This window comes from Strigops habroptila, chromosome 13, assembly GCF_004027225.2.
Source record: "Strigops habroptila isolate Jane chromosome 13, bStrHab1.2.pri, whole genome shotgun sequence".
Classification (NCBI taxonomy): domain Eukaryota; kingdom Metazoa; phylum Chordata; class Aves; order Psittaciformes; family Psittacidae; genus Strigops; species Strigops habroptila.
Window position 1 is genome coordinate 7,995,130 of NC_044289.2, and position 13,831 is coordinate 8,008,960.

The 13,831-nt window shown below is 38.5% G+C and overlaps 1 protein-coding gene across 8 annotated transcripts in view; it reads left to right on the forward strand.

Moving 5' to 3' along the window:
* The window catches only part of ZNF217 (zinc finger protein 217), a 28,792-nt gene extending 18,058 nt beyond the window's left edge, over window positions 1–10,734 (forward strand). For 6 of the 8 annotated variants that reach the window (XM_030503166.1, XM_030503163.1, XM_030503165.1 and 3 more), the window contains exons 3-6: window positions 747–872; window positions 1,737–3,323; window positions 7,178–7,306; window positions 8,587–10,734. In XM_030503166.1, coding sequence (XP_030359026.1) covers window positions 747–872; window positions 1,737–3,323; window positions 7,178–7,287 — 1,823 coding nt within the window. In that variant the 3' untranslated portion in view covers window positions 7,288–7,306; window positions 8,587–10,734. The remainder of the gene's footprint in view (window positions 1–746; window positions 873–1,736; window positions 3,324–7,177; window positions 7,307–8,586) is intronic. The other 2 variants (XM_030503168.1, XM_030503167.1) reach the window with 1 other exon arrangement.
* The last annotated feature ends 3,097 nt before the right edge of the window (window positions 10,735–13,831 follow it).

Below are 13,831 nucleotides of genomic sequence, written 5' to 3' on the forward strand. Positions count from 1 at the left end.
CAGTGGTAACTGCTGCTGCTTACATTTGAGTGGAACCAGTTTTTAATCTGTGAATTTGTTCCTTGAGTACACGTTTCACAGAACTAGCAACCACTGTCACTTTCCTACTCCCATAGTTATCAAAGCTTAAGCATTAATGCTTCTAGTGAAAGAATATTGCTCATTAAATCCAAGGTGGTCATTATAGAGGCATGCCACTCCATTCAGTTAGCACAGAAATAATAATATTACTACAATTAATAAAAGAAACCCCATCTTCCTTCTTGCCTTCCTTCCCCAAAACACCTTCCTGTGTTATGCCATGGTGTGCCAAGCACCTTTACAGTCTGAATGATCATGCTTACACTTATCAAGCACTCCCTTTAATAAAAGAACACAGTTTAAACCCATGCTAATTTCTGCTATGGACCATTCTCCATTAAGTTGCTGTAGGTCAGTAAAGACAAAGGTTTTTGTTTTCTTCTCTGAGACCTAGTTTTGCATCTTATTTGTTCTCTGTCACTACATTACAGTCACTAACCACAGTATTACTTGACACAAATAGAAAACTTTCTAACTCTTTCTCTCTTTGATTGCTAAGTGTGCAGCAGTACAGAACACAAAATGCTCATAGACTGGAGGAGTTGACAACAGTTCATCATTCTGTGTTTTTCCTTTAAAAAAAGATAGTTAAGATATTTATAGTTTTAAATGAGACTCCAAATTTGCATTTGCTCTTCATAATATAGCTATATTTTCTTCCAAAGATAAAAATGAAGATGTTTTGGAAAGAGCAAAAGTTAAAAACCTTGGAGCCTCCAGAGAATGCAGCTATTGTGGAAAGTATTTTCGCTCAAATTATTACCTCAATATTCATCTCAGAACTCATACAGGTAAATGGGCTTCTCCTTTGCGGGAGGGGAAGGAAGTCTGCTGAATCCAGTTGGATAGAATGTTTGGTTTTGCTGAAGAAGATTACTGAAGAATTACTGATATTAAGAACAAAGTTTTCTCTAATGCTTAAAAAAAAAAAAAAGTCCAATTGAAATTTCTTAGAAGGAATTATTTACATCAGTGTAAATCTTTTTGAGTAGGGCTAATTACATTACTGTTAAGAGCACAATATATTTGAAAACATCAATTCTTTCTGCTTTTAGCAGTCTAGCAAAAAGTTTTGGTTTCATGGTGTGTTTTTCTTAATATAAAAAACAAACCCAAACCAAACAACCTATTTCCCAAGTACTAAGTTGATCATTTGCCAGTTGCTGCTACCTGGGAAAAAGCTGTGTCCATTTTTCAGTTCAACTTTTTGTTTTCCATAGCCAGGCAAACTCTTTCTACTCCTGTTAATATATGTCCCTGTTTCTTTTGAATCGGCTCTATTTATAGGTAAACTATAACATTTGTGTTGTTGAATAGCATACTTACGGTATGATCAAGGGCTACAAATTGTTGGAGTTGACCCACAGTTATACTTCATCCTTATCTCTGCCAAACATATTGTCAGCTACCATCTCCATACATAGCTAGTGTGTGGAAAATATCTTCACTGTAGCCAGAAGATGTCACTGTAGTTAGTAAAAGTAGAGAGATGTAGTTCTTTAAATGATTTAGATGAGTTTGGGAATTAGGAGTATGTGGCAGGGAAAAGAAAATATTTTACTGTTTTGCAGTCTACGTTATTCCCATGTCTTTAATTGTATTAAAGACTTCAATCAAATTGTGTCAAATTATTGACTGATAAAACTGTGTTTCAGGTGAAAAACCGTACAAATGTGAATTCTGTGAGTATGCAGCAGCACAGAAAACTTCACTGAGGTATCATTTAGAGAGGCATCACAAGGACAAGCAAGCTGATAGTGCAGCAGACGTGAAAAGTGACAGCAAAGTTTCATTGCAGAGTCAGGAGCTCTTGCTGGCTACTGTTGGTGCTCAAGAAACCAAAAATTCGAAGAAGCTTTTTGATTGTGCCAAAGATGCTGTGTGCTGCCCAGCTACCAAGCAGCAAAAGGAAGTTCTGTCCTTGAATAATGCAATAGGCAGCACAGTCCTTTTAAAAATGAAAAATAATTCTAGGGAATTGAACAAAGGTTCCATTTGTAACAATTCAACTAAAATACAAGAGAATGTGTCCACTCCTTACCCAGAAAAACTAAAGGCTGAGAAGGAAGCAAAGGAAGCTCAGCCCTGTATTCCTTATAAAAGAGAGAGAAAGGCTTCTGTGGCATCAGAGGGAGATGATGTCCAGTATGTTTGTGCTGTAAAGGGTGGAAAAATTGTGAATGATGTGCGAGAGTGCGCTGGAAACTACAAACACAAACCTGTGGTGGACTCTCAAGAAAAGCCCTTGAACTTATGTATTGGGACTTCACAAGAATGTTCAGTGGTTTCAACTAAAGACCTGCTAGCACCCAGCGCCTGTTCGTTTTGTGGTTACAGAACATTTTACCCAGAAGTCCTAATGATGCACCAGAGACTGATGCACAAATACAATCCTGACACTGTCAACAAAAATGGCTGTAGAAACAAGGCTCTAGCTAAAGCCAGACGCACTGGATGCCCTCCAGCTCTGCTTGGTAAAGATGTGCTTCCTCTGTCTTTTAATACTAATAGAAGTAAGGCTTCCCCATCTACACAGCAAAAACAGTTGCAAATGGGGAAAGCTAAACAGTGTCACCCTCCGCAGAACAAAGTCCCTCTCTTTTCAGTGACTGACTCAAGCAGCACAGCCCCAAGTAACCTCAAGTTTCATAAACAGCAAAGTAATATTGGAGCTCAGGCGAATAACTATAGACAACCTCAGCAGGAAATGCACTCCAGTTCCAGTATCTCTCCAGTGTTGGACAGAGTAAAAAGATCTGAATCTAAATTCAAAGCTCCAAGTGTCCCAGTGTCTCAATCTGGTCTAGTAAGCAGCAGTATGAATGCGGCTCTTGACTCCCACCTAAATGAATCTGCCTGGCCTTGTCATCGAGGAAGAGACTATCTTTGTGGTAAATCTGTGAGCAATGTAAATCTAGAGTATGGTGAAACGTCTTCTAAACGAATGAAACCTAATCTGTTAGCTGTTGAACATACTGACTCTCCAATGGCTAATTACAGAAGATACGAAATGGGCAGATTTCGTGCTGCAAACAGATATGCAAATCTGCTACCTCAGGAATGTTCTCGCACCAAACCTGCATCCTCTGTTTTGCCAACCAAGCAAGGGCTTCTGAATTCAGATGATGTTGATCCTCCTAATGTATTGACTGTTCTCAAACCTTATGAGCCATATAGCTCTGGATCACTTTACAGTTCTTGTGGATCTAGCAATGGCCAAGTAACCAGCTCTGCTGTAGAAGGTACTGTATCTTCTTCCTAGTTAAATCATAGAATCGTAGAATGGTTAGGGTTGGAAAGGACCTGAAGATCACCTAGTTCCAACCCCCCTGGCATGGGCAGGGACACCTTCCACTAGACTAGGCTGCTCAAGGTTCTGTCCAACCTGGTCTTGTCTCAAACCATTGCAGTGTCTTAAACTATTACAAAGAAAGGCAAATGAAATATAAATAAGTGCATACCCACCTTGAAACAGAGAAAATAAAGCTGTACTTAGCATTTCACCAAGTCCAGCAAGTGTTTGGATTTTAAATTTAAAATCCAAGTTCAACAAACTCCTGGCTTGGGGAATTAGGCGTGGTAGGTCTGAATTTTAAAGAGGTGTTTAAAGTTCCTCAAGTTCCCTCCTCTTCCCCTGCCATGGGTTTCTGATAGCAAACATGTATTGTTTGCTCATCAGAGCTCTCCAGACATGCTAACTAATCCTGGATATGGAATGAGCCTTTCTGCTTAATATACAAGATGTCTTGGACCTTCTGGAATATTAATAAAACCTCTTACCAAAAAAAAAAAAAAGCTTGTCACAGACATTGTTCCCTTCAGTTGGAGAAAAGGGCATATTATAAATCATAAAACTGACTTAAATCTTATACCTCTGTTCTTCAATGGGTTTTTATAATGTTTAGGTTTTAGTAGGAACAGAATACCTTGTTAAATCAAGACAATGTATTTCTGCTGTTCTGATCATTGTTTGCCATTGCACTAAGTTGTAATGCTTTGTGGAAAACTGGGTCTAGTGGAGATAAATGTTTTGGCATGTATTTGGAAAACTGGTACTTTCATGAAATACATGCTTTTTTTTGTTCTTGGTCAACATCTTCAAAACTTAGCAGGAGGCCAAGATTCAAAGGTGCTAGGTGATATTTAAGCAGTTGTCTGACTGTTTGTAGAAGATGGTATTTATGACTTTGAGCTGAGGTCAGTACTGACTTGGCTATAAATATAGGACTTTCAATTTTGAAACGAAGATCCTGTTATAAAAATGAAGGGGCTGTGTGTGTTTTAAAGCCTCTGCTAAGTTCTTAAGTGAATACTCCCATTCTCTGGAAGCAGCCAGATTGTTCTTCTGAAGTAGTCTTGGGTTCATAACAAGCAGGGGTGTGTTACCTTAGGTTAGAGTGAACTGTGAAACACTAAATCTGCATTTAATTATGTGGCAAAAAATGTATTCACTAACTCTGTTCTGGTTTTTGTTTGCTTCTTTTAAGGTTGTGGGTTTCATAAATATTCAGGCTTGCTAGTGGGTTGTGGAAGGATGAAGGAAAGTGTTACAGTTCTGTTTCCAGCCTGGGTAGGGAGTGGATAAAGGAAAAGCCAGCATCACAGCTGACTCACAGAAATGGTTGTGAAATGGAGTTAATTCCTAGTTTCATGAAGAGTGGTGTCTGTGTACCATGAACTGTACCATGAATTGCTATGAGGAATGTAGAATGGGCACTAGGTTATGCATAGAATGCAGAGGGATGGGCAGAAGGACAAATGTTGCTGTCTTTTGATTCCTAGTGATCTGAGAGAATGAAATACAGGCTCTTTTCTGAGCACAGAAGTTACTCATGCAGCTGTGGAATTTACCGTGCTTTGCAAGACTCTTTTTATTTACTTACTTTTTTAAATTAATGGTTGATAGCAACTAAGAACTTAATGTGTGATTTCAACATCTGAGGGAGGACATGGCTGTCCTTGTAGACTAAGCTATGTTAATTTGCACTGAGGATTTGTGCATAATGACGTTGATATCAGTTGAGCATTCAGGATTTTGAGGGAATGCTCTCGATGTTACGTAAAACCCTATTAATTTTTATGAAGTCAGGAAGGGGGAAGTTAAAAATTCTTGCAGCTTCAACTAGCTAGATGAGTAGTCTGTGCCCTGAGGACTAGATGGACTCTTACTCCTTTCCACCATTAGTATACGTTGGGGATAGGGAAGTTCTCTTGTTTTGCCAGTAGTCATAGTGAGGTTGGTCTGCTGATGCACCAGTTGATGCAGTATTATTTTTAAACAATGACTTCACTGGAATCCACCTTGTTCTTCTTTTGCAAGTTCCACCTGTCTGCCAGAAAAATCTCTGTCGTAGGCTTTTCTTCCTCTTCTTTGGTGCAAGCTTGGAGACGCTAGCTGCTAGTCAAGAACTTTCTACTGTTTCTTGTTACTTAGAGTTCTCAAAACTATGGTTGCAACTAATTTAACAGTGGTAGTGTCATGGAAATAAAGATTTCATTGTTACATGGTACTGTCTCAGGGCAAGAAAAGCAACTTAAAGCTGCTACCTATAGTGGAAGGACTTGTGAAACAAGACCCCCTCTATGGGTTTTCTTAACAACCTCAATAAAAGCCATGTGCAATAAAATGTAGAGGGTTAAGGCTAATTTCCTAGTTTTCCAACCAGTCTGCCTGGAATTACCCAACCTAAGCCTTGATAGTAGAGAGTGTATAGAGTAGCAGATGGGCAAACTTGTCAGTATGGGAGCTTTAATGTGGATGTAAGATGTAAGTTTCTGCAAATTCTTCCTTTGTTAAAAAGTACAACTGTCTGTAAGAGTTGCACATTCTCAGAGACGTATTTTGTAAGATATCATATGCAAAGTACTGCAGGTGTGGACCTGCAGCTTTCTGTAGTCTTTTTATTGAACTCTGGCGATATTATAAAACATGATGACAAAACCTTTTTTAAGGGCCTGTGTGCCTTGTGGCAACATTATTTAGGTCCTATGAACATGTTACGTCGCATGTTAAATGCTGGATCAAGTTGTCATGAGAATATGTTCCACTTGGCAAACTTGATTAAAGCATGATGCCATCCGCTATTGCTTGTAAGCTCTGCCATTCTGTGTTGCCCTGAAGAGACAGAAACATTCTGAAGCCACTCAGTTTGTGTTATTTTCAAATTAGTTGCCTTTGCAATGGCAACATGCTATCAAGGATAACCTGTTGGCTGATTGATCTGGCAGAGGCTGCAAATTAAAGACAATTGCTCATGACACACTCCAATGGCTTTGTAGATTCTGTTGAAATATTAATTTAGCTTTGCCGTTTTAATTTAATTAAAGCTTGCTGGGTTTTTTTTCGATGCTGCATTTAAAGCTTTCATGGAATATGAATGTCATTTGGGCGTTTTGTATCCTGTGGGAGTAATGATTCCTGACTTTTTTTCCTTAATTTTATGAAGTGTTTTTGACTGCTTGCTTAAGCTAATAAGACTTAGTATGGAACAGGCATTGATTTCACATATATAAATCTGAATTAATGGTCTCAGATAAACATGAAATTACCTGTATACTAGACTGAAAATTGCTTAACAAAGGTCTTCAAGTAAATGTATATTAACACTCTTTAAAGTGTCACAGTTGCCATATAATCTATGATGGCAATAATGTAGTATACCCATTTTTCCTCTCAAAATTCAATTTCCAAACAAATACGGAAGCTAGATATGTTGGCATCATGCTATCTATGAAGGCACTACAGCACTTAAACCTTCTAAAGTGAAGCCTGCCGTATGATGAGTTAAGCAAAGAAATTTCTTGCAAATACATGCGCAAAATCTGGAGAGATGGACATCATGTGTCCAGCTTAGAACAAATCTGATAATGAATACTTGTCATTCTCCCTGTATTTGTGCTGGATACTGAATTTAATCTAATCTTTAATAGGACTAGGAATATCTGTTGTCTTGGGCCCTGCTGATGAGACTATTTGTGTTAGCATCTGTGGTATTGTGGGATTCTGGATGCTGATGTAGCCCTGCTCACAACTGAATGTCTGACCAATTCAATTAGCAGGAAATAACTCTAACTTCTCTACATTAATTTTTGTCAGGAAAGAGATCAGTGTCGTACCAACACTTACCTAGCAGTGTGCTACAGAAGCGAAGTTACGAAAGCTTCATTGGTAATGCACACTTTCGACCAAGTGACAAGAGGACTTGATCATTTACTTCAAGAAACGGTAAATAAACCTTTTGATCTAGTTGTTACTTTAATGTTCTGTCATGTACTTGCAGCATCAAAGGTTGCTGTATATGAGAGGTCATGAAAGCCTGAACCAGAACAGCTGAAAATACAAACTCCCCCTCTCCCATGAAGTGAATCAAATACTAGTGTAGCAGTATTAGTTACTTGAATAGTGGTAATGGCTTGCATAAGAAAAACATAGATGCTCTTTTTCTAAAAGAAATGGAAGGTCTAAGGGTAGGTAAATATCCTGATGAGTTACAGTACCAGTGGGAAGTGTTCAACGAGGTGCTTTCCCCTTAAGTCAGTACTTGAGGGTGGAAGAGCATTGTGTGGAGAACTAGAGAGGAAGTGCTGTTATCACAATTCATGAATCCTGTGGGAGGTTATGCTGGTTAGTCCTTCCTGAAAATGTGGATGTTACTCATTTTACAGCTTCTGAAGATTGTGAAGATTGCCTCAGACAACAACTCTTTTTTTTTGATGGATTGTTTCATAGAGAAGTAAGGGTTCCCTGATAGCTCCTGGACAGTTTATCTGTGTACTGGAGAGGTTACTCCAAATAGTTTTTCCTTTGTTTGACTGAGGAGTGGGTGTAGCCGTTTAGAGAAACCGGTCAAGTGAAAAGAATTAGCCTGGTATTCTGAATTCCCGTGTTTCATCTCTTCAGTTCTGTAGCTGTATCTCAGAATTTAACCACTCCATTGTGTTTGCAACATTCTTAAGCTGCTAAAGAGATAAGTACTCTATAAGACTATAAATAAATATATCTGTGTGCTTTTTTCATACCCAGAACTACAGATAATTTTCTTCATTCAAATTTAAGGAGATATGTCTTGAATGCTGTAGTACTTGGACCAGCATGCACTATTTTATGGAAAGATATTGCATATCTGGGGAGCAGAGCTATTTGACATCTAGTTGACAGCTTTTAAAATAATTTGCTTTATTTCTGATATTCTTTTAATCTTCCTGCTTTTTTTATCCCCCTGCTAAGTATATTCTTGCCTAGTTCTGCTTGTTTAAACTCAACTTCCTGCCTGTATTTCTATGTGCGACTTAAGTATCTTCAAAAGTAGTCTTGATTGCCAGCTTTTTTTTGGCAAATGAAAGAGACAGACTTTATGTAACAATACCAATTTCTAAATGCACTTATGGAAGGATGTGGAAGAAATTCCTTTTATGTTTTAAAGATACAAAAAATGTGTTGTACTAATTTATATTTAAACACCACAAAACTAAATTTTTTTCTCTTTTTTTTTTTTCCTCTCCTAGGTCTAAGGATACAAGTGCATGTTCTATGGAGTTATACCTGCAGTTCATCTCTTGAGGAAAAATGGTGAAAGCTACTGAACTAAGCTGTGATTGTACTATATATAGAAACACTACAGTTTTATAATACTGGTTCTGTTAACATTTTGTACCAAATAGCCATAAAAAGTAGTTTAAACAATTGGGTTATGAAGGTGTGTGGAGAATGTTTATCTTGACATTGACTTTTAAGTATTTTTCATTAGAATTAATTGACCAAATATTAGGTAGGAATTATATTTTTACATACTTGAGTGCTGCTGAAGAGTTTCTCTTTGAAAGAATATATAATCCTTGCACCTCAGGTAACTGTAAATGCTGAAGTTGAAATCCTGTTGACTTAATGCTTCTTTTTCATAAGGTTGAAAGTTTCTCATCTTTTTTTCTGTTGAACTATGTTAGTTTTTTAAAACAATTTCCAAATAAACTTTCTGAAACTGTCCAGTTAATAAATGTTGTGAACATCAAAGCAATGGTGCTGCCATTTTGCTTGTATATGTTGTATATGCTGCCTTGTATATGTTTGGACCATAATGTGTTGGGGAGGGATCTGTTTCCCTGGGGTTGTTTCCAGCATATTTTTAAATGCAAGGATGAGGCAATACTTGACATTTGGATTTCAGTGTGGTGTTCCTGAAATGTGGTTGGATTCTTCTCTTGGCATTGCTTGCTGTTCTTCAGAGAAGCCTTTTAAACATCTCTACCAACATACAAACTTTCACAGCAGAAAATACCTAGGACTTGCATGAGAAACAATATTAATCTAAATGTTTCAAATGTTTAGTTTTGTACTAAACTCAATACAGTTACATTTAGAGGAGAAAACTACTTTGCACCTTTGTCCAAACTGTAAAGTCACAAACAGACTTGCAATATGAATATGGGATCTACAGACTTCAAAAAGGGATGTGGCTATGGTGTAGCCTGCTTGACTGTGCTTGGAAGCTTCTTGATGTCGAGTTTTAGCATCTAATGGGTGTTTAAAATGAGTGAGAAATAATCTGTAAATGGGAGAATATCTCCTTTTATTTTTTTGTGAAGACAACAAGAGTTTTTTCTAATGCACATGCTGTTTGATTTTTGTAAAGGGAAGATGGCCAGTTACCAGCCAGTAAAGCAGAGTTCTTGCATATTTTGACTTGCATTCCCTAGTTGCTTCTCATAAAGCCTGTAGTTTTAAGAGTTAATTTCTTCTGTACCTGGCTTTGACTTCCATATATTTTAGTAAAACAAAAAAAAAAAAAGAAAATTTTGCACTGTTCATTTTGCTCTCTTCCCTCACACAGCAAATGTAAGATAGCAAAACCTAGAAACTCTTGTTTTTTCATTATGCAACTTGAGATGTTCCAGTTGTATGTCTTAGTTCCTGTGTATGGGACCTATTTTTAATGTCTCTGTAAACTGGCGATGTAATGAAGTGCTGTGTATCAGGAAATTGTACACTATTTACCTTTTTTCCTGTTCATAAGCTGAGCCATATGTACATAATCTAGATTTTTGGTTTCCTAGTTTTGCACTTTTATAGCCTATTTTTTGAAGATGAATTCACTTGGAAAATGGTTAATCTATTTTTTTGCGTGATCTTTCAATGAGTCTTATAGAATGCATGCTGTAACGATCATCTGTGTACCTTACGGGGTTCTGTGATTTAAAAGTACGGGGCTGGGTTTTAAAATGTTTCAGCAAACAGACCTAAGACTTGTTTGTTTTTTAATCTCCCTTCATGCTGGTACAGTTTCCCTCAAGGCTTTTTTTGGGTAGGTATCTTGGGGTTGGAATGAAAAATGGACATGAAGAGACTTATTTCATGGCAGCGCAGCCCTGTACTTCAGAATACACTTTGCCCATCAGTATTAACTATTGGGATACTACTGGTTTTGTATGTTTTTTTTGGAAATAACAGTGCATATATAGAGGTACAAATTGTTGATTTTTTTTTTTTTTTTTTTCCTTTATGTATTTATTTCATTCCATTTTGTTTTATTTTAATTGTTGAAACCGGAAGTCGTCAAGCAGTAGGCACACATTACTCATTTAATTTATGATGTATTTCACTTTAGTTGAGTATATTATTACATGTGGATGTAAATATAGACTTGGTGTTTTGCAAAACTGGTTTACGTGTCTTGCTTTTAAAGCTTGAAGTGAGTTGCCTGGAATTTCATATTCACTTGACCTTTTGTCATACTTGCACTGCTGGGGAGGGGGGAGAAGGAGAACCTGCCAATAACCAAAACCAAATTCGTGCCTTGTTCAGTTGCTTATATGAAAATACTGAGTCACTTCCCAGAAAATCTGTGAGGCTGAAGAGGAAAATTCTTTAACATAATGAAAAAAACTTATTTCTTTCAATTGTTTTCCTTTAAGAAAGGAAATTGAGTTATTATATACAATTTTTGTGGTCATAAAATTGAGGGGAGCAAGGATTTGGTTTTTTGGTGAGGCTTCAGAATTTGTATGGGCTTAACCAAATGAGTTCTGAGAAATTTCTGGGTCTGATGTGTTCTTGGAACTCAGCTGAGGTGTTAGACCTCACCAACAGCTCTGACCATATCTCAAAACTAGATTGTGAGTTTGGAAGACACCTAGAAAAGACTTATCAAAGGCAATTCATTCTTGAGAGAAAGGGAGCTCATCGGATGAGAGTCCCAGTAGACATCAACTGTATTCAAGGTCACTTGTATGAGTGACCACAGCCTTGTTGGCATCACAGGTTCAGCTTTTGGTTCCTGTGCTAGGCTGGTGCTTGTTGCCATGATAAGGTTGGTAGAAGCAGGTTAGACTAGTTTCTTCAATAAAAGAGGTGCTGTTTGGGGAGGATAAAAGCTTCAAAGTGGTGGGAGCTTAATAAAATCACGTGGTGTGTGGATCTGTCACTTGCTTTGGAAATGGCTTTGTAAGTCCTCTTTATGGTCACCCACGGCTTTCCTTTGGTGCCTTTCAGGAGTGCCAAGGGTCCTTCTTTATGCCTTTAGTAATGTCAGATCAGCTAGGCTGAGTTGAAGGTTATAGATGTGTATTCTAGTGACTTTTGGTATTGGATGCCTGCATTGCCATACCAATTTATGAGTTGTGCAAGCTGTTGAATTAAGTCATATTAAAGAGAAGATCTTGTTAGCTGATTGAGAGGGAGGTGTTAGATACAGAACCAGTACAAGGATATTCAACTGAAGGTTGAAAATTCTTTTTGGCTTCAAACGTTTTGCATCTTTGAACAGTGTGGGATTTTGGAGGTGTTTTTTCCAGTGCTACCACGTCTGTTTTGTCATGTAATTAGTTCCTCATTTGTGAGCTACATTAATACTGCTTAAAACTCTTTTCTCTGCCATTCCTTTGAGATGAATGTTATTCCCAGCCAAAGGTGGGTTAATAGAAAGGCTAAGACTGGGGGGAAGACCAAAACCAAAGAGATGGAGGAAGCGGGTAAAGCCAGGGTCTCTTTTCACTGTTGGTGTTGGTAAAGCTGCTGGAGCTGAGGGGTTGGCAAGTCATGCTCTCAACCCCTTGGGCTGCTCTGGTTTCCACCCTGATCATGCCAGTGAAGCCCTGCTTTGCATGGTAACCTGTGGAGTGCCAGGTTCTGTTACCTCCAAGCAGGGTATCAGAGGACTTAAAGTTCTGCCTAAAATGCTGGAAGACCTCACCTGGAGTACTGTGTACAGTTCTGGTGTCCTCAACATAAAAAGGACATGGAGCTGTTGGAGCGAGTCCAGAGGAGGGCCACGAGGATGATAAGGGAGCTGGAGCACCTCCCGTGTGAAGACAGGCTGAGAAAGTTGGGGCTGTTCAACCTGGAGAAGAGAAGCTGTGTGGAGACCTCATGGCAGCCTTCCAGGATCTGAAGGGGGTCTATAAGGATGCTGGGGAGGGAGTCTTCATTAGGGACTGTAGTGGTAGGACAAGGCGTAATGGGTTCAAACTTAAACAGGGGAAGTTTAGATTAGATATAAGGAAGAAGTTCTTTACAGTGAGGGTGGTGAGGCACTGGAATGGGTTGCCCAGGGAGGTTGTGGATGCTCCATCCCTGGCGGTGTTCAAGGCCAGGTTGGACAGAGCCTTGGGCGACATGGTTTAGTGCGAGGTGTCCCTGCCCATGGCAGGGGGGTTGGAACTAGATGATCTTAAGGTCCTTTCTAACCCTTACTATTCTATGATTCTGTGATTCTATAAGGCACAACTAAAATACGGTGTTTCTCTACAGTGTCTGTAACTGTTCAGACCAGCTTCATAAGCACTTATTTGAGGGATCTTCCTAGGCTCTTAAAGAATTACCAGTGAGGATATGTAGACTACTGTATGCCATGAAAATATGAAGAAGCAACACTCATTTTCTCTTATGAGGAAGAATATTAAATCACAAAACAGTTTCTTCTTCCCCTTTGTGAAATCAGAAAATATGTGAGTGTGTTACTGAGCAGATTTCTCTGTTCATTTGCTCACGTCTGAGAAAAGTGCATTTAATTAGGATTAGCAAGTCTCTAAATTGCAGATGGTTCTCAGGGGAAAAAATACTTTTGAGTGCATTCATGACATTAAAATCAGTACATTTAATTCAATTTCATCTTAATATTAATTCATAACATCTAAAGTAGTAGTTCCTGCAGAAGATATTCACGTAACTTAGGATTACTGGTGAAAATGAGATCCAGCATTTCCAAACATGCTACAGCATGATTACCATGTGTAATTATGCAGATTGAGTAGCTACAAGCTAATTACGAGCATGCCCATTTTGGCATGTATTGTCATCTGTAACAAGGGTCGGTTATATGATGTATAGTTTGGAGTTCATTATCGGTAGGTGCAGAGTCCAGTACTGGGTCGCATGTGAAATACTGGGAACAGCAGTAGCTATTGGTAGCTGTGGGAGCATCATTCCAGAGGCAGGGCTGCTGGGTTGTGCGTGGTGTTACAAACCAAGAAATGCTCTGGTTTAACACTTCTCAGACTGCCTGGAGGGCCTCTGTTCTGACCACAGACTAAGTGTGCCATTGCTTTCCTTAAAGAGTTAAATGTGAAGCTGTGGGATCTTCCTGATCATCCATTCTTAATTTTGTTATTGGCTCTGGATGAACTGGGCCTGATCTACTCAGGGCAGATGCAGCAGCTTTATATTCCTTCTCAATATTTTGTATGAAAGCAAAGCAACATACTGAGCTCTGGTCCAAGCTGGGTATTTCTGCAGCATAATGAAGCTTAGAACTAGGGA